At 39.6% G+C, this 27,017-nt stretch overlaps 1 protein-coding gene across 12 annotated transcripts in view; it reads right to left on the bottom strand.

The window, feature by feature from the left end:
* The window catches only part of NEDD4L (NEDD4 like E3 ubiquitin protein ligase), a 371,283-nt gene that overhangs the window by 112,792 nt on the left and 231,474 nt on the right, over positions 1–27,017 (bottom strand). For all 12 annotated transcript variants that reach the window (XM_073343628.2, XM_073343623.2, XM_073343622.2 and 9 more), the window contains one exon: positions 5,279–5,329. Coding sequence is in view for 6 of the 12 variants with exons in the window: in XM_073343623.2 (XP_073199724.1) it covers positions 5,279–5,329 (51 nt within the window). In the remaining 6 variants the exon portion in view is untranslated. The remainder of the gene's footprint in view (positions 1–5,278; positions 5,330–27,017) is intronic.

Here is a 27,017-nt window from a genome sequence, read left to right as displayed (position 1 = left end):
GGTCAGAGGTGATGGACCCGGACCCCAGGCCAATGTCTGCAACAGCAGTAGTGGATCCAGTCCCAGAGACCCAGACGGAACCAGTCCCAGAACCAGAACCAGCCGAACAACCAACACCAGACCCAGTGTCAGCACTGAATCCAGTACTTGCAACCTCAACACCAGAGGGCCCCATCGACCCTGAACTGGCAGCAGCCGATAACCCGACACAAGAGGCTCAGCCGGAGCCTGAATCCCAACATAGTGCACCAGCGGAGAGCAGTTCACAGTCAACAGAAACAGCTCCATCCCCTATATCGCTTCCAGAGGGACCAAGCCTAGGTCCACAATCCAATGAGGAACTGATGTCTCCAGCATCAAGGGAACAGTTCCAGACCGAACAGGAAGCAGATGAAAGCCTCCAGAGAGCTTGGACGGCGGCACGGAGCAACCCACCGCCTCTCAGTTCTTCTAATTGATCCAGGTTTGTTGTAGAAAGAGGACTTTTATACAAGGAAACTCTTTCTGGTGGACACCAGGAAGACTGGCATCCTCAGAGACAGTTGGTAGTTCCACTAAATACCAGGCCAAGCTCTTGAGCTTAGCCCACGATCACCCTAGTGGCCATGCTGGGGTGAACAGGACCAAAGAGCGTTTGCGGGGGGTCATTCCACTGGGAGGGAATGGGCAAGGATGTTTCTACCTATGTCCAGTCTTGTGAGGTGTGCCAAAGAGTGGGAAAACCCCAAGACCAGGTCAAAGCCCCTCTCCAGCCACTCCCCATCATTGAAGTTCCATTTCAGCGAGTAGCTGTGGATATTCTGGGTCCTTTTCCGAAAAAGCCTGGTATGATAAACATGCCAGAGAGCGTTCCTTCAAAGTAGGGGACCAGGTCATGGTCTCAAAGGCGCTCCAGGCCCAAAGAATGGAAGCATCGTGGGAAGGGCCATTCATGGTCCAGGAGCGCCTGCGAGCTGTTAATTATCTCATAGTATTCCCCACCTCCAACCGAAAGCCTAAGGTGTACCATATTAATTCTCTAAAGCCCTTTTATTCCAGAGAATTAAAGGTTTGTCAGTTTACAGCCCAGGGAGGAGATGACGCTGAGTGGCCTGAAGGTGTCTACTACGAAGGGAAATGTGCTGGTGGTGTGGAAGAGGTGAACCTCTCCATGACCCTTGGGCGTATGCAGCGACAGCAGATCCAGGAGCTGTGCACTAGCTACGCGCCAACGTTCTCAGCCACCCCAGGACTGACTGAACGGGCATACCACTCCATTGAGACAGGTAATGCTCACCCAATTAGGGTCCAACCTTACCGGGTGTCTCCTCAAGCTAAAACTGCTATAGAACGGGAGATCCAGGATATGTTACAGATGGGTGTAATCCGCCCCTCTGAAAGTGCATGGGCATCTCCAGTGGTTCTAGTTCCCAAACCAGATGGGGAAATACGTTTTTGCGTGGACTACCGTAAGCTAAATGCTGTAACTCGCCCAGACAACTATCCAATGCCACGCACAGATGAACTATTAGAGAAACTGGGACGGGCCCAGTTCATCTCTACCTTGGACTTAACCAAGGGGTACTGGCAGGTACCGCTAGATGAATCTGCCAAGGAAAGGTCAGCCTTCATCATGCATCTCGGGCTGTATGAATTTAATGTACTCCCTTTTGGGCTGCGAAATGCACCCGCCACTTTCCAAAGACTTGTAGATGGTCTCCTAGCGGGATTAGGGGAATATGCAGTCGCCGACCTTGACGATGTGGCCATATTTTCGGATTCCTGGACAGACCACCTGGAACATCTACACAAAGTCCTTGAGCGCATAAGGGAGGCAGGACTAACTGTTAAGGCTAAGAAGTGTCAAATAGGCCTAAACAGAGTGACTTACCTTGGACACCAGGTGGGTCAAGGAACTATCAGCCCCCTACAGGCCAAAGTGGATGCTATCCAAAAGTGGCCTGTCCCAAAGTCAAAGAAACAGGTTCAATCCTTCTTAGGCTTGGCCGGTTATTACAGACGATTTGTACCGCACTACAGCCAAATCGCCGCCCCACTGACAGACCTAACGAAAAAGAAACAGCCAAATGCTGTTCAGTGGACCGGAAAGTGTCAGAAGGCCTTTAACAAGCTTAAAGCGACACTCATGTCTGACCCTGTACTAAGGGCCCCAGACTTTGACAAACCGTTCCTAGTAACCACAGATGCGTCCGAGCGTGGTGTGGGAGCAGTTTTAATGCAGAAAGGACCTGATCAAGAATTCCACCCTGTAGTGTTTCTCAGCAAAAAACTGTCTGAGAGGGAAAGCAACTGGTCAGTCACTGAAAAAGAATGTTACGCCATTGTCTAAGCTCTGGAAAAGCTACGCCCATATGTTTGGGGACGGCGTTTCCACCTGCAAACCGACCATGCTGCACTGAAGTGGCTTCACACCGTCAAGGAAACTAACAAAAAACTTCTTCGGTGGAGTTTAGCTCTCCAAGATTTTGATTTCGACATCCAACACATCTCAGGAGCTTCTAACAAAGTGGCTGATGCACTCTCCCGTGAAAGTTTCCCAGAATCAACTGGTTAAAATCGTCCTTGAGATGTGGAAAATATTGTTAGTCTTTATGTACTTGGTAGTATATTTAGAGATGCATGTGTCTTATTAACTCTGTTTTTCCTAGAGCTCCAGGAAGAAATCCCAGCCAGTGTTTCACCCTAGCTGAGATTTGGGGGGCGTGTCATAAATATAAAGGGAAGGGTAAACCCCTTTGAAATCCCTCCTGGCCAGGGGAAAGCTCCTCTCACCTGTAAAGGGTTAAGAAGCTAAAGGTAACCTCGCTGGCACCTGACCAAAATGACCAATGAGGAGACAAGATACTTTCAAAAGCTGGGAGGAGGGAGAGAAACAAAGGGTCTGTGTCTGTCTGTAGTCTTCTTTGTCGGGGATAGACCAGGAATGGAGTCTTAGAACTTTTAGTAAGTAATCTAGCTAGATATGTGTTAGATTATGATTTCTTTAAATGGCTGAGAAAAGAATTGTGCTGAATAAAATAACTATTTCTGTCTGTGTATCTTTTTTGTAACTTAAGGTTTTGCCTAGAGGGGTTCTCTATGTTTTTGAATCTAATTACCCTGTAAGATATCTACCATCCTGATTTTACAGGGGGGATTTCTTCATTTCTATTTACTTCCATTTTTATTAAAAGTCTTCTTGTAAGAAACTGAATGCTTTTTCATTGTTCTCAGATCCAAGGGTTTGGGTCTGTGGTCACCTATGCAAATTGGTGAGGCTTTTTATCCAACATTTCCCAGGAAAGGGGGGGTGCAAGTGTTGGGAGGATTATTCATTGTTCTTAAGATCCAAGGGTCTGGGTCTGTGGTCACCTAGGCAAATTGGTGAGGCTTTTTACCAAACCTTGTCCAGGAAGTGGGGTGCAAGGTTTTGGGAAGTATTTTGGGGGGAAGGACGCGTCCAAACAGCTCTTCCCCAGTAACCAGTATTAGTTTGGTGGTGGTAGCGGCCAGTCCAAGGACAACGGGTGGAATATTTTGTACCTTGGGGAAGTTTTGACCTAAGCTGGTAAAGATAAGCTTAGGAGGTTTTTCATGCAGGTCCCCACATCTGTACCCTAGAGTTCAGAGTGGGGGAGGAACCTTGACAGTTAGTCTCTAAGGTGCCACAAGTCCTCCTTTTCTTTTTGTGAATAAGGAAAAGTTATTTACTTGTTCCCATAATATAAGAACTAGTGGCCACCAAATGAAATTAATGGGTAGCAGGTTTAAAACAAATAAAAGGAAGTTCTTCTTCTCTCAGCGCACAGTAAACCTGTGGAACTCCTTGCCTGAGGAGGTTGTGAAGGCTAGGACTATAACAGGGTTTAAAAGAGAACTGGATAAATTCATGGAGGTTAAGTCCATTAATGGCTGTTAGCCAGGATGGGTAAGGAATAGTGTCCCTAGCCTCTGTCTGTCAGAGGGTGGAGATGGATGGCAGGAGAGAGATCACTAGATCATTAACTGTTAGGTTCACTCCCTCTGAGGCACCTGGCATTGGCCACTGTTGGCAGACAGGATACTGGGCTGGATGGACCTTTGGTCTGACACAGTATGGCCATTCTTATGTTCTTATGGCTACTGCTCTTACTAGCACTGAAGTAGTGCTCAAAACATGCTAGGCAGTTTCCAGGCCCCACATGGTGTATGATCTAAAACAGACAACGCCCACAATTATAGGATTAAACACAAGCCTATGAGCGGTGGAGTTGGGGTAGGTCAGCAATGGAAAGCAAAGTAAAACTAGTGATTTTTAAGGAAAGGTTTGGAGGAGACTGAGTTTGCTTGGCTCACAGGAAGGAAAATTGTTCCAAACAGAGGGGGCGGCAGTGTGAAAAGAGGCCAGAGGATGATTATAAGGACATTACAGTAGTTAAGTGAGAAATTACCAGACTGTGGGCCAGCATTTCAGTCACCATTTGACACAGAATAGTCGGGGTAGATCTAAGAAATAAGCAACAGAAATGGAGGACAGCCTGCAGAGTCTCTAGATATCCTGTCTCAAGGCCCAACACTCCCAGGGAGGAAAACTTCTCCCAGCTGCTGTGACTTGTGGGGCCACTGAACTTTTCCTTAGTTTGCTGTGCCTCACACTCTCCTGATAGCTACTAATGTTGCTGCTGCAGCAATGGCAGCTGTACAGAGACGGCATTACACCTTCAATAGAGAGAAAAGTCTGTAAAGCATTTATGTAAAAGTTTCTCACACAAGGCACTGACAAGGCAGAGTACAGAATCATAGAAATGTAGCGCTGGAAGGGACATCAAAAGTTTCTCTCGTCCATCCTCCCAGGCTTATACTTAGAAAGCTTTTTCCTAATATCTAACTTAAATTTCCCTGGCTGCAGATTAAGCCCACTGCTTCTTGTCCTACCTCCAGTGGACATAGAGAACAATTGATCACAACAGCCCTTAACATATTTGAAGATTTATCAGCTCCCTCCACCTCAGTCTTCTTTTCTCAAGACTAAACATGCCCGGTATATTTAACCTTTCCTTATAGATCAGGTTTTCTAAGCCTGGCTCTCCCCTGGTCTCCAATTTGTCCAGAACTTTCTTAAAACGTGGCATCCGAAACAGTACTCCACGTGAGGCCTCACCATTGCAAGTAGAATGGAATGATTACCACCCATGTCTCACACACGACACTCCTGTGAATACACCCCAGAATGATAATAGCCTTACTCACAACTGCACCACATTGTTGGCTCGTATTCAATTTGAGATCCACTACGTATGAGCATATAAACATCTCTTACCGGTAGATGATTAAGTGGCACGTCCACTTGACCCAGGAAGTCGTCTCTAGTCTGTTAATAAAACAGAAAGGAAAAAAATGTTTGTTTATTAGTTCATTTCTAAACCAACAGGAAGTGGGGAAATGGCAAACAGGAAGGTCACAATGGAGCCAGAGACAACTCTGTACTAATATTTTACTAAGCCTAGATTCTACCCCCACACATGCCAACCATCCCTACTTGGCAGACATGGTTCCTGGAATTCAGCAAAATATTTATTACATTTCTACTGTGTCCCTCCAAAAGGCCACTGTTCTCCTAGACCACTGTATGTACCTGCACTACTACTAAGTTTTAACTAATGTTTCCTCTAATAACCTGCTGTCAATGCAACATATCGAAAACTCTTACAAGTACATTCTCATGTATTCCACTGGGACTCCTGGCATTGTGCATTCTGCAGACCGCTTGGGCATTTAAAAGCTAAAATTAAGTTAATACCAAGTTATGTTTACTTCAAAATTTCATAGCCTCTTCTTTTACACTAAAGAGCTACATACAAAGTGCTGCTCCTCTCCAACTAAGTCAGCCAAATCAATCAATCCGAGTAGATGTGGATGAAATTTAAATAACTGACTCCCATACTAAGAGCTTGCTTATTAATGTTCTACCAAAAGAAAATTAAAATATCACTGTATATATTTTTTAAGAACAAGTACCAGGGTGTTCTCGATGACTGTGAAGTATTTACCTTATGAGATGCAGTGATTCATCCTACCTGGAGCCTTTTGATTAAGCTTTCAATCCCCCTTCTGATGACCCACACTGCATGTTATAGCTACGTACAGTTTTTGTACCTCTAACTACATCAGTTTAGAAACAGATATAGTTAAAGCACATGGATGCAGTATCACCAGTATAAAGGTATTAATATCACCACAGCTTATTTCTCTTGCACATAAAAAGACAAAGGGCTTGTACTACTTTCACTATATTAGTTTCTAAACAGATATGGTAAAGAGGTAAAGTCTGCCCTTACTAAGATAACTAAGCTGCAATTAGTGGTTCTTGTGAAAACAGCACTGCTCTACAACAGAGACCAAAGCCCTGTGGAATCATTTTATTTATGGTGCCTGCAGCCTCAGGCTTTGAATTTACTTTTCAGTTCATCCTGATCTCTAGGCAGAGACACAATCTCATTGCTGAATATAACACACAGAATAAAAGGGGTTCTGGATTTATATTCTGGTTGAGCCCTCTTTCAGGGCAGATTTTCCCTCTACTTGGATTGAATTATTTATTGTGGAGGTCTTGCAGGTCTAGCAAGAATCTTGCAAGTCTATGCAGCTGATGTACTGAGTGAACAATGGAACAAGGTAATGTATATTTTTATAGTCTTTGTATGGAAAGCTTGAAAGAATACTTTTTACCCCAGTGTTTGAAGTACTGAATTCTTTATTCACATACCTCTCCACTATTACAAACAAAACCAAAACAATACTTTTGAGTCTTCAAAAATATACATCTTAAAATCATTGTCAACCTTTCACTCCGCTGCCTTGATTGATAGGTTACAACTAAAATAAAATTGTAAACCCTTTGGGGGCAGGGACCACATCTTTCTAATTGTGCTGTAAAGCATTTAGTACAAAGATAGCTGAAAAAACAAGCATCTCAATGTTTTCATTGGCATAATGATGACATACAATAAATAAAAAGCTATGGTTTAATAGCAACCATCTCCTTCCAGGACAGAAACTTCACTACATTGTCAGTGGAGCTGTTTGGATTCCTTTACTGCGGGACACTTGCAACTGATAGTTTAACAAGTACTAAGCACCTATATGCTTCTTATAGCACTAATAGAGAGGAAGATGTTTTCCAGTAGAAGTTGTCCCATCAACTTGCATTCATAATAATTATAATGTCAGTTGTAGCGCCCTGCAATATGAATACAATTCATTTTAGTGTTATACTACTATTAAAAATGCAAAACAAGGACAACTGACCTCAAAAAAGCAACATTACAATAAGCATAAGAAAAACAATGCTGAATTTCCTACATTTTTTTTTTAATTTTAAGGTAGTTAGTGCATCCTCAAATCCTCCCATTTGCCCACTATCATGTTTTCATGTTTCTAGTATTAGAGAGCTACTGTGCATTCAGAACAGAGAAAGTAAAGAATAAAATATATCTTCACATAAAAAATACAGTGTGTCAGCAGAAAATAAAGTATTTCATGACTGACTGGATAACATGGAGAATTAGGTTACGAAATAAGCTAAACAACCGTGGTACTTTCACTTCTTTGATAGATAGTAAACTGAATTGATGACCTGGATAAGAGAGATTTTAGTGTCCTATTACCATTCCCCAGAGCCAGCTCATCCTCCAGAATACATGCATTTAGCTTTATTACTGTACTGTTTACAAAATGGCATCTCTAAATTCAGATTTTTGAAACCTGCTACTACCCTAGTAGCTGTACTTTTAAAAAAGCCCATAAAGTTATCCCTGGCTTTTTTGGCATCTTACATGTAGTAATGAACCTCCACGCTTACTGGACAGAGTTTAAATATTCCTGTTCCACATGTAATTTCTAACAAAGATGATGACAGAACAATTAAACAACAGCTAAAAATTAAAACCATAAAGCTCCCGATTTTTGTTTACATTGTGCACGTCAAGGACAACGCTTGCATAGTGAAAGTAAAGATGATTATAAAAATAAACTGGAAAAATCAAGTTAAGCTAGAATGTCAATAGTTTGTCAAGTATAAAACAAGAACTGGATAAAGCCAACTGGCCTAAACAGATGCTCTACAAGTGACTATTAGATGTGCTGATTTAAGAGAGCAAGGTTTCAAAACATGGCCGTGCTGCCACAACCAATGAAGTCATATAAACAGACTATCTGAGTGAATGTGCAATTTTAATAAGCTAGGATAACCCTAATATATATTAAAAGGCAGTGTGATTCAGTGGCAAGACAGTCTGGTTCAGTGGGTAGGACACAGGACAACTAAATCAGGAGACTTGGATTCTATTTCTAGCTCTGCTACTGACTTGAGTAACTTTGGACAAATTATTAGCATTTCTTCAGCTGTTTCCCACTGCTTTTGTAAGTCGTTTTGAGCTCCACGGATGTGAAGCACTGCTAATTATTTTTTTCCAGTGTGATGTGAACAGAATAAACCTTTCACTCATTTTAAACTATTCATTTACAGTGTTCGAGAAACTTAATCTAAATTAAATTGATCTTCAAATGCTTCAATGCACTTGTTAGAAACATTCACTTTAGAGCCCGTTCTATTTAACAGAGAAAGCTCAAATAGTTCTTTGAAGTTGCACCACTGCAATGTATGCATCACATAGCAGATCAAATCACATTAACCTAGTTGAAAGCATTTCTGTTGTGCATTCCATCAAAAGAATATCAAATATTAATGAACTGAGCCTCTTAACACTCAGGAGTAAATAAGTATTACACCTATTTTACCAAGGGAAACAGAGGCAGGTTGAATTTCCTGCAAAGAGCGGCAGGGATAGAAAAGAGATTACCCGACTCCAAGCTCTGTGCCTTAATCGCAAGACCAGCATTCCCCTTCTAGGTGCACCATACAGGTACTGTGGTCAAAACAATGAGTAAGTCCTGAGCTCTATCTCTATCACCGAACTGCAGTGCAAGTTTAGGCGTATCATTTCCTCTTTGTCCTTCAGTTTCCCCATATCTAAATTGAAATACTACTATTTACTTCTCTCTCACACTGAGATGTTCTTTGGATGAATGTGTATGCAATACTTTGAACATACAACCCCCCATATACGCAGTATTATCCTTTGTGTTTATTAAGATTTAGCACTTTGGGTAGCTCTTAAATTGTAAACTCTTTCGGGAAGGGACTGCTTTTGTTGTGTTTGTACAGCACATAGCAAAATGGGATCCTGCTCCACGATTAGTGCTCTTAGGTGCTACCATAATAAATCATCTCAGAAAAGGATGCTGACTGTTAGGACTTCAAGATTTCTCACATTGTCAAGCATTGTGGTTTTCAGTGGCCTCTGATCACGAACAAGTCTCGCCAATGAGGGTTTGTTTTTATTCTGACCAAGTAGTTTGCATGAAGACACTTCTGTTCAAAGGTTGTGCCTTAACATCCAGACCAGCCATTCAACGTGCTGTGTTGTTAGAGTTTTCAAGGTGGTAAATTAAGAAATGCTATCCACTATAAATTATGAAGAAATGCTATCAACTGTAGTTTCCAGGGAGAGCAAAGTCCAAGTACTAAGTTCCATTCTGAATTAAGAGCCTTAGAATTTCACAGAAGGGCAAAGCTTCCTGACTGAGAAAAGAATGAAGGGGGTGAGAGGGCAGGAAGGTCGGTGGAGTTTCACCTGCTAGCGTGGGGTTAGCACTTTTATTTTTATGTTTTGGTGTGGTGAGTAATTTCAGAGAGCACCAACATGTCTTCAAACTTTGACCTGGATACTAGATCCCACGCTCCCCCTCCCCTGCTATCCTGGAGTTTCTTGTTTTATCGTTCCAGCTTTGTGGCTTACAACTATTGGCACTTCTCAGTATACAATGCTTTTGCTACTATAGATTGAAGCCCTAAACTTAGGTTCCAAAGATCCTTTTACAATGCAGCTTACTTATCTCAAAACTGCAGGCATTTTAAGTTTGACGAGCATATTTTTGAAGAGAGCTATTAGCATGTAACTTCTATTTCAACTGGGTGAATTAACACACATCCCTCAACTTAGCTTCTGTCTCACCCAAGTACTCTACCTTCTTGTGGGTATTTTGATCCAAGAAGGCTATTGTCAATTTCCTCCTCAATTATCACCTATAACATCAGCTGGAATACTAAAAACAGACCATGCACATTGAGCTGCATGGTTCTATAAAATTATGTAATTCCTATTCTCTCATCAATACACACGTGCAACTCCCATTAATAAAAATGGAAGCTACAGGAGAATATTGAGAGAGATTTCAAACACACCTTTCTTTCCTGTTACACCGTTCCTTCTACATATGCCAAAAGTCTAATAAACTTCCTAAATATGGAAAATTAACCTCCAGTTAGTAGTTTTATACCATTTACAGCTTTTGTAAAATGAATTCCCTGCATTAACTCATAGCTTGCAGTGGACAAGGTCCATGTATTCCAATGGAGGCTGGACTGAATCTGCAGTAAGGTCCCTGGATTCTGTAGCAGCATCATTAAAGATTGAGGTTTTTAATCAATTAATTTTGAAAATACACAATATGATCAGTACAACAGCCTTTAAGTTATTTATTCCACATTCAATTCAATATATTCTAAGCTATCCCCACATTTCCAGTTTCCATTGTATCAGATACGTAATGTTGCAAGGAGTAGCAATTTTGGTGGCTGGGAGATGACTGGAGACAGTTTGTGATTGTGGGATAAACACAGTAGCGGGGAACAAAAATAATCAGAAATGAAATAGTTAATGTTGATATTTAAGGTGTTGCAGAGTAAATCACCTATTGCAATGCAAGGGACAGATCACACCACTCACTAGGGATGTAAAATGTTAACCGATTAACTGATAAGCATCAGTCTTATTGGTAAGCTATTCCTTAACATTTAAACTCCAGCTGCAGGACTTCTCTGCTGCCCTGCCCCCCCCCCCCCCCCCGGATCCTGGCTGCCGGCCTCCCCCCATCCCAGCTGCCCCCCCCCCACACACACCTTGCACCATGGGTCCTGGCTGCTGGCCTTGCGCCCAGGGCTCTGCATAAAGCAGCAACAGAGCCCCAGGCGTGCGAGGGGGCAGCCAGGACGTGGGGGGGGGGGGGGGGGGGCTCGGCAGTGAGCAGAGTCTCTGACGTGGGAGCAGCTGCTGAGCCCCGGGCATGGAGCCGGGATCCTGGGTACGTGGGGAGGCCACGGAGCCTAACGTTTAACCGGTAACATTTTAATAGTTCAAATGTCTAGTTTTTTTAAACGTCATGACATTACCCCTGCCACGCACTGCTGTTGCTTCAAGCTATCTGTAGATTTAGGCAGACATCACTGTCTTGATTTACATTTTGTTCATATTTTCAAGGCTATCTTCACAACCACATAACACAGACTTTTTAAAAAAAAATAAGAAAGTTCACTTTAGAGAGTAGAATTGTGTAGCAAATGGTGGGTAAGAAGTGGATTCCATGGCTGTTGAAGATAAGATGACCTGTTTGTAGTTGATGCAAGGCATTTCTGAATTACAAGCTGTATAAAGACTCACACTCATGCCTGTAAAATAGTTAATTTAAATCTTAATTTAGGATCAAAATATTTGTGTTACTTCCTTAAAACCCACTGAACTATAATCCTATAAATGTCAGTGGAGAAAAAAATCCCATTGTTTATATCACCTCCCTTTTAGTTATTTAAAATCATCTCTGTAAACCCACAAGCAGGTATGTTTGCTACACTGAAATGAGAACACAGGGTTTTTTCCTCCAAAAAGGCCATTGTGAGAGAAAGAGGAAGTAAAACTGTGCTGTAAGGAAACTACAGACACAATAGCCTTCGACAGTGTAAACAACTCAACCCTTTCAATGAACACAAATGCTGCTACACAAGTAAAAATACTTGTTCTCATATGAATTGTACTTAAGTTAAGCACATTCCCCATTGCACATCAACTAAGAATGCCCAACAAATAATTTGCCTGGTTCATTACTAAAAATTACATGTGAATTTTTAGCTACTGTACTGTAAGTAAAACATTTATTTTAGCCTCATAATTGTAAGTTTCACATAGATACATATTCCTTCACTCAAGAGTACTGCACTCAACTTCAGTGATTACTTAAGGTATGCGGGCAGGGGGTATTAATACTTATCCTCTCCTCGTGGATGCCAGCCTTTCGTCATGCTCTTTACAAACGACAACACCAAAACATCCAGAACTAATTGTGTGAGGAGGGGGCAGGTTGATAAATAGGGTTTACATGGAATGGATGAGAGAGGAGTAGAATTAAGGTCATGATATACAGTAACTGTGGTAGTGGGGACATGTGTGGCTGTGCATGGAAGATTAGAGGGTCTTTTTCTCATTGCCTTGGTTGTGTGTTAGGTATGTTGAGTGTGTAGAAAACCTTAACTATTTCTCAAGTATTACTCATCTTCCAGCTTCTTAATTATCTTTGTTTCATATTTTTTTAAATTTCTCTCCATTTTATCCACATTTTCCTGACATTTCTTAGATGTGCTCAGAAATTAACAAAATCAAGGTGTGATGATAAATTCCTAGCCTTGTGGCTTGATGCTTCTGCATACGTAGCCCATAAACCACATGGAATAGCCATAAGGCAGAAATTTTTTTACAGTCCACAGTATTTCTCCTATGGCATTTCTGCTTTCCACCAGGTATCTCCCTGCAACTGAAAATCTACATTCTTGATTTTCTACCAGATACACAAGCCTGCATTTTTCTAAGTTGAATCACATTTTTTTTCTTGTCCATATTTTAACCTCTCTTTGAAGATTTTAAGTAACCCAGTCTTAACAGTGAAGTTTACAGGACCTTTACAGGCACAATTTAACAGATTTTACTCTTCATTTATGGTCCTCCAAACAATTTTGCTTGCACATGACATTCATATTAGAGTCAAAAGAATAAATTTTACAACTCCAATAATAAATCCTTTACTAAAATTAAAATGCATTTCATCCACTAATATTTTATATTGAATAAAAAAGGGTATCAAGACAATCTGGTGTGATTTGTGGTTTACAGATCTATGCTGTCTATTGCTTGTATTGCTGTTTATCCTCGTGGCACTGACAAAATCTTTCTAACATTTGTTCCATTATGTTACGAAGGACTATAGTTAGACTCAGACTTAACAGTTAGGATGACTTCTTTGCACTCAAGATACTTAACTCTAGATCTTAGACTTAGTCCCCACACTGGCTTACATACTTGGACTGCTGGCTGGTGTGATTACCTTCTTCTTTACACAAGACCCATAGAGGTTTGGACACACAAAACTTATCATTATGATACTCTACTCAATATCACAATGATCAAAGCATTATCAAATAAACAACTTAAACTTGTGGTCAAACATCTTTATAATTTGTTATTCATACCACTTGACCTCTCAGGCCTCCAATGTGGATACAATATTGGACACCATTATCTCCACACTTTGTTCATTTACTCTTCCCTCCTTTGTATTGTTCCCAGTTCTTTCCACCTTGAGGGCTAGATCCTCAGGTGATGTAAGCAATCATAGCTCCAATGAAGTAGTGGAGCAATACCAATATATATCAGCTGAGGATCAAGCCCTCAGGCTGTCTTCATTCATAGTGCTTGCCCCTCCTCCCTGTTTCTTCTGAGGTGTTACCATGGGGCTGATATTGGCAACACAACACTGGGTTAACAATCCTCTGCCTGCAAGATGGAGAAAGTAGGGACTGGAATTTACCCAGCAATGAGGAAGCATGCCCAACCTGGAGACTTAATTTATAGTTTGGCAGCATGGACACAGGCAGGATGACAGCTGAGAAGTAAGGACGCTTCAGCTGTCTACAACAATATTATTAGTTTTTCCACTAAAATTTGCATTTTCAACCAACCCCAGACAACTTCAGCATGATGAATAGCTTGGAAGTTATCAATCAAGACCACTTTCTTCACCAAATGACCAATGCTCAGAATGATCAATGCTCAGAATAGAGTCTGTCAGTTGTCTGCAGTCATGCTTCTGTCTCTGGCTAGGAGCAATATCTCAGAAATTATTCTATTCATCTGACTGCCTTAGGTCACAGTTTTCAAATTACTGTGGTTTTGAGTGGGCCCGGTGTATCCTGCATAATGTTAAGCATAGTTGTTTCTCTAAATATACACAAGTAGCAGCGAAAAGGTAGATCTAGTTCACTGAAGGATAATTGCAGCTGCCAGCAAAAAAGAAACCTTACTGTACCAGGTTCATGGGAAATCTTTTGAGTCCAGCTTAGGTGTCAGAGTGGTTACCCTCAGCACATTATTGAGCTTCAAAATCTTTTAAAACTAAAGCAACAATAACATTAGTGGGATAATTGATGGAACTGTAAAGAACAAAATAGTGCACTCACCCTCAATGAATTTAAAGCTAGCAGCCTGTGCCATTTCAGATAGTCAACAACAGGATGTGCAATGGCAACACTGATTTTGCAAGTGTCTTGTTTTGAACTGCAGTGTTTGTTCTGTGTGAGAAACCTCTGAGTCAGCCAACGTACACGTTCACAGCTGAGAAGGGCCATCAAGAGACAGAGCCTTGGCAGTAAGACAACCAACATGTGTTACCCTTTGGAGGGGCCAATCCCTGAATAAATGTCATTGTTCTCTGGCATTTGTTCTGTTCTATCTGTAATATGTCCTTAGTGTGGGCCAAATGAGATAGCAGCAGCATATGGTGAGGGGGCGGGAGGTGAGTCTTCATGCTTTACATTGGTCTTGGGTGGGAGGTGTTGAAAATCCCAAGCCACAGTTCTGCTTGTGTAATGAGGCAACATTTTGGGTTACTAAATTGGACTGGCACACTCCAGAGCAGTTCAGCTATGGAATTAAACTGTTTTATCTGAGTGTATAATGTCTATCATCTGTACCAAATGATTATCTGCCAGATGCAAGAGATATTTTAAAATATCCCCATTGGAGAGGAACAGAATCAGGGAAAATACCAGCCAATCTGCTCTGCAAAGAAGCAACTATAAGCATAAGTATTGACTGCTGGAACGCTTTCATTTGTATCTCTGTGTTCCTTTCAATGCTCCAAACCTCAGTGTTTCCCATAGTTACACCCCATAATACATGGCCTGACAGCATGTGTCAGTGTAGTTCCCTTCAGGGCTCAACACTGTCACCAAGAAGGGGCTCTTCCGCCACCCCATACTTTGTCCTCCACCACCCCTCCCCCACCACCATGATCTGAGCATGTTGCCTACACAACATACAGCCCTTTGTAGTTCTAAGGAACAGACAATGAGAAACATAACCTCTGCCTCTCATGTGACAGTACAGACCTGAAGAATATCTCTGTGTAAGCCCAAAGCTTGCCTCTCTCACCAAAAAAAAGTTGGTCCAATGACAACCATCTTGGCTCTCTAATATCCTGGGACCAACATGGCTACAACACCAAAGCATACAGTACAGGACAAGGACATCTTCTGTCTATTTTAACTTGCATCACCAGAAAAGGAACAAGCCCACTTTGGAAGAGATATTTCAGGATGATAATGTTATTTTCCCCAGAACAGAGAAATTATGATGGTTAAATTGGCATGTAAGCTCATGGCAGTTAGTGTTAGTAAGTGGATCGGATTTAAAAAAAAATAAATTAGCAAAATATTATGATTAAAAATGTCTGTATACAATGGTTAAGACACAAACACCTCGCCATTTCCTATAATGTCTCATTTTCCTTTACTGAGATACCACTTTGAATTAAGTAGCAACCACTTCTCTGTTCTCACATCGGATATAAATATATCTAACCTGTTTCAAAGATGTAAACCTACCCAACCATCCAGTTCACCTACCTGTCTGTCTTGTAGGAACCCAGTGCTGTTGCAAGAACTAGAAGACCCCTTTGTTCTCCTTGTGTATGCCCACAATAGCCAGAGTCTTAGGTCTTGTCTATACTTGAGGAAATTGCTGCTTTCCTTACCTACACTAGAGGATTGCACCATGGCAATTATGACAGTTAGTGGCCACTGACTGCTGAATTCCAAATGCAGAAAAGGCCTTAGATGTCCTACTGAGTGACTGAAATATCCATGCGAATATTATACTGGCAGAGAGTCTCAGAGCCAGCAGATCTGTTCCAGCTGTGCATTCAGGGAGAAATGTTTCCAGTCACCCAGTAAATCACAGTGGAATGTGGGAGCAGAGATGTTAATGCAGTACTATTCTCCCCAAACACCAAAACCCAGTTACGATATAGTAAGAGTAGCTGCTATGGCAGAGGGGAACACATTCTCTGAAGTGTACTATGAAAGTGTACTAGTTTCTCCACAGTGGACATAAGGCACACTCAAAGGTCACTGAAGCTCCAACAGGAAAAAAAAACCCATACATCCTAGTTTGAAATTTATAGTAAACCAGTGACTGCAAAGCTAACGTATTAAGCCACCTTCTAAAAGTCATGGAAATTTGTAGTTTAGGATGAGAAGAACCAAAGATGTACACACTGAGTGAACAGGTGGATGGTCTCTGCAGCTTTGTGCATGAAGAAACAGAGAAGGAGACGTTAAATGCTCTGCCATTCATCCACTGTGTTCATCTGAGGCAGCAACTTCAAAGGTAACAGAAGCTTAGGAAAGACAAGAAACTGAAGAATGGTTCACACTTTTCTTGATGCCATCCAGTATTTCTAAACAGAATGGCAGGAAACGTCAAAACCACAAAATTGCTTTCCGCTAACTTACACCTCGCATGGATTCTGTACGGAAAGGGACTTTACAAAGAAACAAAGCATAGGCACATAATTTGAGACTTAAGGGAGCCCACAGTAGTCAACAGAATGAAGTTTCAGAATTACGTATTTTGGGAATCAGTTACACCTGACTTTGCTTTCTGTGTAGAACTAGAACATTTAAATTGTAAGGAGGGGCCACATCACTCTTAGTGTTCAGCATTATTGGCACTCATTTATTATAAATATACATAAACCACCTTTTAAAAATATATTTATAAGCTCCTCACTGTAGTATCGGAGTTATTAAAAATTAGGAAGACCTGATTAGAAAAACATAGAAAGCAAATGAACAATCTACAGGGTTTTTTAAAATTCATGTATGTCCTTTCAAACATTCACTCATTCAAATGGAAGGGTTTTCCCATCCAAAAAACAGAAGCCAGTTTTAGAAAGCTAGGGAATTACTCATATGTGTCACACAAAGGCTGAATATTTTCATGTTAATTTACTACCCTTTTGAATGACAGTTGTATGTGTTCTATTGAAGACTCACATATATTGTAAACTAATAAAATTAAACACACTTTTATTAATGTTTCTTTAGAGTTTTATCATTATTCGTCTTATACAAAAAGTTTTTCTTTTCTGCAGGAATGATATTAATTGTTGGCACTCTCTTCCACTTGGGGGAATAAAGCAGTTAAGCTAATAGGTCTTTTCCCATCTCCAATTTCTATGACAATAAGATGTCTGAAAAAGTCGCTTGAAAAGCACCCTGAATCTCATTTTTGGTGTGCTCTAGAAGAGCAATAAGAACAGAGACATCAACTACAATTCATTAATGTTAATATCAGAGGTTACTAGCAGAGATCATAGCTTCATGCAGTAAGTTAGATATTAGTTTAGAAAAAGGACATTAATATGTAGAATATACAATTTATATAATCAATTTTGCTATGCAGCAGAGTTCACCCATATTTTATCTGTGGAGTCATTAAAGATCATATTTAGAAGACAGCTGTCATCAGTGAAAGGTTGTAAGCCCCAGTGATGCTAAGAAGCATCATTAGCAATCATTGATTTAGCCATTAATTCTTTAAAATTCTATTTCACATAAGTGAGTGCACTTTAGTCACAATCTGAAGTGAGCGTTCAGCAGGTGAGGATATATAGATGCTACGAAGACACACAGTAAAACCACATGTTCTTAAAAACTCGTCTGAAAACCTAGTTTGTATCCAGACAACAAAGTCAGCACTCAAAGCAAATTCCTTGCATGGAATAAAGCTATGCCATCTTAAGAGCCTTTGTTGTAGCAGAAAGGATTGGAGTAAGCATATGAGAGATATTCAGGAAGAAAAAAATAAAACTAAATTAAAATTTAAGAGTGTGCATGTGCACATTAGCTTTACATTATAATGGATGTGCATACTGGATGACTAATCTTTTATTTTCGTATTATAATCTTTCATGAACCCTGTTACCAAGAAAGGATTTGTTTAAAAATCACAAGTGAGTGGAAGAATTTTTACAATTCATCTGTACTGGCCCACAGCTTCAGAACATTGTATTCAAACATGTTCAAGAGTACACGAAACACACCTGTAGAAACATGTCCCTAAATTATTGGAAAGGGAAGCCGTTATTCACCTAAATATTACAGTTCTGTGACTGGATGGATATCTTCCCTGCCATCCTATCATCAGACAGGCAGCAGAACAAATGGAGTTTATTATTATTTTCTGCAAATATGAGGAGCCTTCCATAATTAAGAAACAGGACACAAATTAAAATGGGAAAAATAGGGAAATCTGCCTTAAAAAAGCAGAACTACAACAAAAGTGAATAGTATATAATATGGTCTGATCCAGGAGTCACAAACATAATTTGTAGATAAAAATAATCTTCCCTCTAAATCCATCAGTAAAATAATGCCATTTATAAAATGATGAAATGAATCCATCCTATTTTAAAAAAAAGATACTATGTTTTAAAGAAAGTTAATCCAGAACAAACATTTTATAGATCTGACCCTGAAACATTCAACCTATAGTGCTTTTCAAAAGGCAAAGGAAAAAATACCTAGGTTAGCATTCTTGGGTCTCAGCTAATTGGCCAAGGAAGCTGAGAGAGCATTGACAAAATAGTCCCTCTCTAATCTGATTCAGACAGGCAATCTTCCAGCTCTGTAGACTCCCACGTGTACTCACTTTTCTGGAAAAGATTTACAAGACAATTAAGGGTCAGCTACGGGGGAAAGGAAGGGAAATCACAAAAACCGAAACATTTACAGGTAAGGGTGGGATCGCAGGGAAAAAGGAGGTTGCTAATGGAAGATCTATTCCCAGGCACGTTACAGTTTCTCACAAGAGATGATTTTGCTGGACAGTATGCTCAGCATCTGGATTGGCAAACAAAGGAGCAAGCCTTTCAGAATTAAACTTCTCCCTTCCCCACAGGACCATGGTAGCACATCCTTCAGACTTCTTCAGATACTTTAGCAAACAATCACTCAGCTGAGGCATCTTACAAAAACTTGGCGGGGAAAAAGAATCAGGTTCTTCCATAATAATTTAACATAATTTTATCTTCAGCTAACCTGTAAGAATGTACTTGCTACGCTTGCCTTTTTCCTACTATAAAGTTAAGCAAAAACTTTGGTGTCTTGTCTCCATCTCACTAGGGACTGTGTAGAAGATGTGCTACTAAAAGGTTCAGTGAAATTCCACATGACAGAGTGCTCCCAGAGTAGGTGCATCTGCATCATTTCTGGCTCTCTTAATAGCACTCCAACATCTCTTCTTGAAATAACTTTTTGTCACTTCTTGAAATAGAACAGTGCAGCCTGTTACTGCAACTGATCTTGTTCAAGGGGTGCTTGGGCTGCTGAAGGTGCTGGGAAATTGTAGGAAGGCCAAATAGCACTGAAAAGATAAATTATCTTCCTTCTGGCTATGCAAGCTGACTGGCATTACATATGAACCGGTGGGCTGTTATATTTCAGAGTTCTTAAACATTTTAGGACTCAGTCTTGTACCTTAACTACAACTAAACACATTGTTCCCTGATAAAACATTGTAATCAGGTATTTTCAGTCAATCACCTTAGTTTTTTACTGAACTATCAATAAGATTTGATGTAATTACATCTTGTAAAGCAAAGTCAAGCAAAATTTGATACAATATTTAGAAACTGAAATAAAATAAAAAATAGAAAATAAAAAAATAGAATAATAGAATAATAAAATAGAATAATAAAAAATAGAATAAAAGAGATTATATTAATATCTAATTATAAAAACACTGCAAAATTTAATAGCTATGCAAACCAACTGGTTACTAAACTAAAAACTTCTATTACAACCCCCCCACCCCATCACAAAAAACGTAAGACCAACCTATTAAAGATTTTATCAGAAGAATACATGATATTAAATATCTACTTATCGTTGTCCATAGTCTGGCACTCTCTCTGGACTAGTAAGTCTTTGTGAATATACATTAATCGAACGAGAAAAGAGGAGCATACAGCATAATAAATGAATGCCAACACATTATGTTTCTTATAGGCAGTGCTGGTAGTGCCCCTACAGTTAAGGTTGCTTGTAACTTTGCCTAACTTTAACTATTCAAACTGAAATTTTGCAGGCCAGGTGTTTGCCTTAGGCTCAATTTTTGGGAAAGTTTCAGCTAAAATGGTTCAGCCCTTTCCAAGAATGTGATTCGGGAACAATGCCTTGTTTTGCACATAATAAAAAAAAATTCTTAAAACTGTTTCACTGAGATTAACACCTGCATGCTTTGGAGCAGGGGGTAATTTGGCAAAATAATAGTCTACTATTTGCTATTACTTACTAAATTACCTGCAGTGGTAGAGGTCTGTACTATAGATCTAAACGTCCACTTATACACTGAAAGCTAAAAAGATCCACAATGTGTAAAGCAATGCATATAAATTCATCTGACCTGGCTTAACAATGTAGCGATTTAAAAAATAAGTATATTTGCACTATCATCTCCTACACAGTTGGCACACCAAGATTATCAGAATAGTCTAATCTGTAATTTCAAAAATTCCAAGACATCTTAATGCTTATTAAGTTCCATAGGCTGAAGTTATTTGAATGAAGGATGCAGAGCACACATACATTCATTCCAGAAACATGCTGACTGGAAAATAGTAATAATATTGTATGATCAACACTGCATTAAACTAAAATGCCAGGCATGCCCAAGAACTCATAAATACACACAGTTATTTAAGACATATTTTAGAAGGGTTACAGGTAAAGACATCCAAATGTTTCCCCTCATCCCCACAAAACAAACAGTCTGTTCTATGTAAGAACTTCACATCAAGTTAACATCTTATATTCTCTCCACAAGGGGAAACTTCCATATGTTTTCACTGTTTTTTGTTTATATTCAAAACAAAGAAACAAAGTTAAGTAACTTTCCTTGTAAAAATGTCACAAAGCCATCTTCCTGTCCTTCTAATCCCTCCATAAAAACTCTCCTCTGCCATGTTACCTACAAAACCCCCCCATAAAAACTCTCCTCTACCATGTTCCCCCCCCCCCGAAGATGAACAGAGTAGTCCCATTGTTAATTTATGCTTCCTTTGTCTGTCTGTTACTTCCATTTGTTATCACTTGGCTTCAATTTAGATGGTCAGCTCCTTGGAGCAGAAACCGTCTTTTTGCTATGTACAACACGATGGGGGTTTACTGGTCTACGATTAGGGTTCTTAGGTGGTGTTGCAGCAACATCAACAGAATGGGCACAGTCACTAAAATTAAAACTAACAAACAATGAAGATGCAATATATGTTCTGTTTCTACCACAGGCCACTAAGTGAAGGAATGACTTTCTTTCTACTTTTAAAAACCATCCGATGAAGTGAGCTGTGACTCACGAAAGCTTAGGCTCAAATAAATTGGTTAGTCTCTAAGGTGCCACAAGTACTCCTTTTCTTTTTGCGAATACAGACTAACACGGCTGCTACTCTGAAACCTGTCATATTTTTACTGAGCTGCTTCTGCAAAAATACAGCACAGTTGCTTTATGAGTATGAAAGTGACTTTCAGTTCAAAGCAATCAGCGACAGTGTAATTCCATAGTTATTGAACACAGTGTTTAGATTCATTGCTTTGATGATCAAATACATGGCAACCAGCATTCAACATTAATTAACATTAGCCCCAATTTACAGCAAGTGCTTGATTAAACAAACACCATTAAGGCCATTATAAAAATGTGCTTTAAAACTACAGTTGTAATCAAGGGGACATAAGTTACACATTTCCATAATGTTGATATAGTATCAGTTTTCCTCTGTGCTAACATGAAAGGTCATTTTATAAAGGTTAGAACAGAATAAGATTGAATGCCAATGATGTCAAGTGTTACATGTAACTTCTAATAGTCTCGGTTGTTTCATACCCAAAAGGATTTAACAACTGGGTCACCCCATGTCTTGTGGAGTCTAACACAACCCAGACTGTGGCAGTTCAGCACACATTAAAAACGTACCAACGTATTTAAAGTCAGAATGTTGTATGTTTTATTGGCTCTCTGTAACCATTTTTAAAATTAAGCAATAGACTGTCCATTTCTGAAAATATACAGTGAGGATAGTATTTTACAAATTTAAGTGACAATGTACCTTAAGGGTAATTCAAGGGTTTTAGTCTCAACACCATGGAAGGTACACTATTATCTGAGTGTTTTAATGCCATTAGGCAATTAACCCATTCATCAGATTACGAGGCAATCTGACTCATTTACTAGATATTGCAGACATCACAACAACAGTTCTGTGTCCAGAGTACTAAAGACATTTAATAAATAAGGAAAATAAAACAATTTGGACAAAAGATGTGATGTGAATGGCCTAGGAGGATTCTAATTGATGTAAGCAATCCCCCAAATAATATATGGTTTGTTCTCCAACCTGATCACCTGCAGCCATATCACATTGGTTTGTGACCCATCAGCAGTTAGACGCAAAGGAGGGTGAGGTTTGATCAGTACTTGCAAGGAGAAATCAAGGGGGGAAAAATCAAAGTTGCTACAGAAACTGTACTGTACTTTCAGAGGTGACATGAAATTGAGGCTGTGACTACTTGTGGTCATTAACTATCCCGTACAAGTTTTCTACAGATGTTTGCTCTAGTGTACTGGACAAATTCCAGTTTGGGTAATTACACTATGCCTACCTAAAATTCCCTATCCATTTCTGGTTGATCATAATGTTCCTAGCTTCCTATCTTAAAATTTTGGTGTACTATCTCTATGAACTATTAAAGAGATCCCATACTCCATCCCAGATATTGCTACATTTCAATACTAAGTGACATTATCCCTGAATTTGCTTGGTTTGGCTCATGAAAACTAGATCACTTACATAAGGGTTAATAGTATGGGGATCATTTCTGTTTTTTTTCCAAAGTCCTCATTGCTGCTTCTGCTTGAACCTAGCTGTAACTTAACTGGAAAGTCCCAGAAGTCCTAGTTTTATCCTTAGATTACAAACAGAGCTCTATAATGGCTCAGCATGCAAGTTATGTTTTTTAATTATCAGAGCTTGATGTTAGAAAGAAATGGTAACAAATGTTTTTATCAGTTTCACAGCCAGCTTATCTTTAAACTTTGTACTAAATAAATCTTGGAATGTAAGGCTGGAAGGGACCCCGAGAGGTCATCTAGTCCATCCCGCTGCGCTGAGGCAGGACCATGTAAACCTAGACAATCCTTGACAGGTGTTTGTCTGCCCTGTTCTTAAAAACCTCCAGTGAAAGCTCATGCTCAAATAAATTGGTTAGTCTCTAAGGTGCCACAAGTACTCCTTTTCTTTTTGCGAATACAGACTAACACGGCTGTTACTCTGAAACCAGGGATTCCACAGTCTCCCTTGGTAGCCTATTTCAGTACTCAACTTTCCTTATAATTAGAAAGGTTTGTTTAACAATATTTTCAGATGCCATTTTCACTTTCATTTCTTTGTTGCCAAGCTGTGTCAGTTCCAAATCCTATTAACTAGGGAGCAGTGGAGATGTGTTGAATTCAAGTCTAGGACTTGCAGAGATTCAGTGAGTACAGAACATGTCGCCAAGCGTGACTTACAACAGGCTATTACTTCCATAAGACAGGAGTGGAAGTGTGCTTTGGGGTAGTTACAGAATGCCTCAAGTGTCACGAGAGCAACTCTCCAGTTTGACAGGTCCACTTCGGACAGCTTTGATATGAAAAGCAGAGTGAAGCAAGGATGTATTCTTTTCCCTACACACTTTGGAAACTTCTTCTCGATAATCTTAAACTGCGTGTTTAAGGACATGAAAGATGGAGTGTATCTCCACACAAGATCAGATGGGAAACTCTTCAACCTGTCCCAACTTATGTCAAAGACCAAAGTCAAAAGGGTGCTAATCAGGGAACTTCTAATCGCTGATGATGCTGCCGTCATAGCTCACAATGAAGATCTACTACAAGAACTCATGGACCACCTTTCAAGTGCCTGTCAGGCATTTGCTCTTACCATCAGCATCAAGAAAACGGTTGTATTAGGACAGGGGATTCTACAAGATCCTTCAATTACCTTAACTGAAAACCAGCTAGAAGTAGTCCAAAAGTTCAGCTATTTAGGTTCTACAGTGACTGCCAACCTCTCACTGGATGAAGAACTAAATGTTCATATTGGAAAGGCTGCCACCACCTTTAGCAAACTAACTAAAAGAGCATAGAACAACTCAAAGCTTACCATCAAAACCAAAATGCTAGTGTACCAAGCTTGCATCCTCAGCACTCTCATGTATGGTGGGAAAACATGGACAACTTATGCTTATCAGGAGAAAAGGTTAAACAGTTTCCACCTATGTTGTTTACTCCACATACTCAACACCAAATGGCAGAATAAAGTCACCAACACAGAGGTTCTTTGAAGGGCAAATTTACCAAGTGTGAGAGCCCTGCTCAAGCAAAGATGACTGCGCTAGCTGGGCCACCTGAGGTTGGAAGACAGACACATACCCAAGGACATGCTATACGGGGAGCTATCAGAGGGAACAAGAACAACAGCACGTCCCAAGCTTCGCTATAAAGACACATGCAAGTGAGATATGAAAGAATTTGGAATTGATCCTGACCAAAGGGAAATCTTGGCAAGTGATCATAACAAGTGGTGCCATTGTTTCCATCAGGGTATCAGAATCGATGATGGAAGCTGGCTCCTACAGCTTGAAGAGAAAAGAGCCTGTAGGAAACAAGCAGCTCCCAGTCAAGATACAAATATTTGCAATAACTGCCAAAGATCATGTCAATCTCAGATTGGACTATTCAGTCATATGAGACAATGCAAACTATCTACTTCGTAGGCTGCAATTCCCACCGTCTCTCGCAGACGAAAGGATGCCAACAACAAGTGTCATGACCTAAACCATAAAGCTAAAGGCAAGTGATTAAAACCATGCAAGTGCCATAGCTGGGTAAAAATGCTCTCCTCAGGCTGAGCAATTGTTATAAAACTCAATTTATATATAAAACTGAGCAAGAGAGTTTAAACTGTGCATTACACATGAGATACAACACAGAAGTAACATCATTGCAAGCCATTCAGGAAACTGTTTCCAGAGTTGTAATGATTTTCTCACTTATACAATTCCTCATTGAAATTAACTTAATACAGTTGCATATGCTTAGGTGGAAGAACCAAACAAACCAAAAGCACAGATATTTGCTATCTGAAAATAACTGTACATGCAACCATTAATTCACCTCAAAACAGAGCTATTATTCTCACTCCTTGAGCAAACATACTGATACCTCAAATCCTAATTATAGCAAAGCTCTGGTTTTGTTACTTTAAGAGAGAGCCAACATTTCTTTTATAAACAATTATTCTAGGAGATGGGAAAAGCCATGCCAGCAATTGTATGAACAGTGTGCATATATATGATGTAATTTTTTTTTAAAAAATCATATTTTGGGACTACCAACCTGATGTATTTAAAAACATACCAAAAATGTAACTGGAAGATCTTCTATTTGGTTGGTTTGGCTTATGAAACCTCCCCACTTTGCCCCACAAATAGATGACCAGGAGGAGAAAGAACTTTAGCTCCCCATTAATTTGGGATCTTAAAAGTGAAAAAAGAGACTCACATATTTATAAACATTCAAAGGTTTTTTTAAAAACAATAACTAGATAGTATGATTTCTTAACTTAGACATGATGGGTTCATCTATTATTCCTTTAACTTTTTGTGTGTATTTTTAAAATATATTTTAAAATGTAGAAAGTAATTTGTGACTACAGTTATTGTAGATCTGTAACACAGCAAGTCCCTTATTTAGTTTGCATGAATGAAACCAGGATGATAATTTTATTAAACCCATTTGTTACTTAATGATAGGATTATTGCAGTTCCATTCTTGCTGGCCAAGTTCCAATATATTTTTCTTCTTTTTGCTAACTAAATTGCATTAAGACACGTTGTCACTTGTGGGTATTTAAAAGAATTAGGTCACCTGCCAATTTAATGCAACCTTTCTAAGAATTATACTTTGTACACACTTAACGATTTCAAATTAATAATGTACAAACAAAGAGTGACCTACATGATCATTTTTATTAGACTACCTTTATTGTGCCAATGCTTCCTTTTATTAAGGACTAATTCCAAGCACCACTGAGATCCACATTTTCCTTTTGTCAACAATGACATTTCATCATACTTAGCAGAGTACTGCTTAGTTGCATGATAATCAGGATTTGAACATATTTGTCCCCACTAAACAAATCTTTTAAATAGGTAAAGATTATGAATTCTCATAACATCTTAAAATCTACATTAGATGGCAAATATTAGAACCATTAAGACTAGAATGCTAGACAATTTTGTACAGATCCCGATACCATCACTGAGATACTTTGATAAATGAAATCTAATTTAGATCAGCTGTTTTGTGTTTTTTAATAAGTTCAATAACCTGGTGCAATTGCAATTACTTATGTTAAAAGTTGAATGGCAGCGCTCTTTTAAAAGGGAAGTGTAAATAAGGTATTCAAGATTGTTTGAGAAGGGAAATGTTTATTTTTATAACACTATCGTCAGTTGAACATCACAAGTTTATTGAACATATGTGGGTTTATATTTTTGTACATGTACCTAGACGTTGTGATAGGCATGTTTTATCTAGTAACAAATTTATCCAGTAACGAGTTCATAAGAACTTCCATACTGGGTCAGACCAAAGGTCCATCTAGCCCAGTATCCTGTCTTCCAACAGTGGCCAATGCCAGGTGCTGCAGAGGGAATGAACACGTCAGGTAAT

Source organism: Lepidochelys kempii, chromosome 5 (assembly GCF_965140285.1).
Source record: "Lepidochelys kempii isolate rLepKem1 chromosome 5, rLepKem1.hap1, whole genome shotgun sequence".
NCBI lineage: Eukaryota > Metazoa > Chordata > Testudines > Cheloniidae > Lepidochelys > Lepidochelys kempii.
The sequence above is the reverse complement of the archived record's forward strand: the minus strand, read 5'-3'. Positions and strand labels throughout refer to the sequence as shown.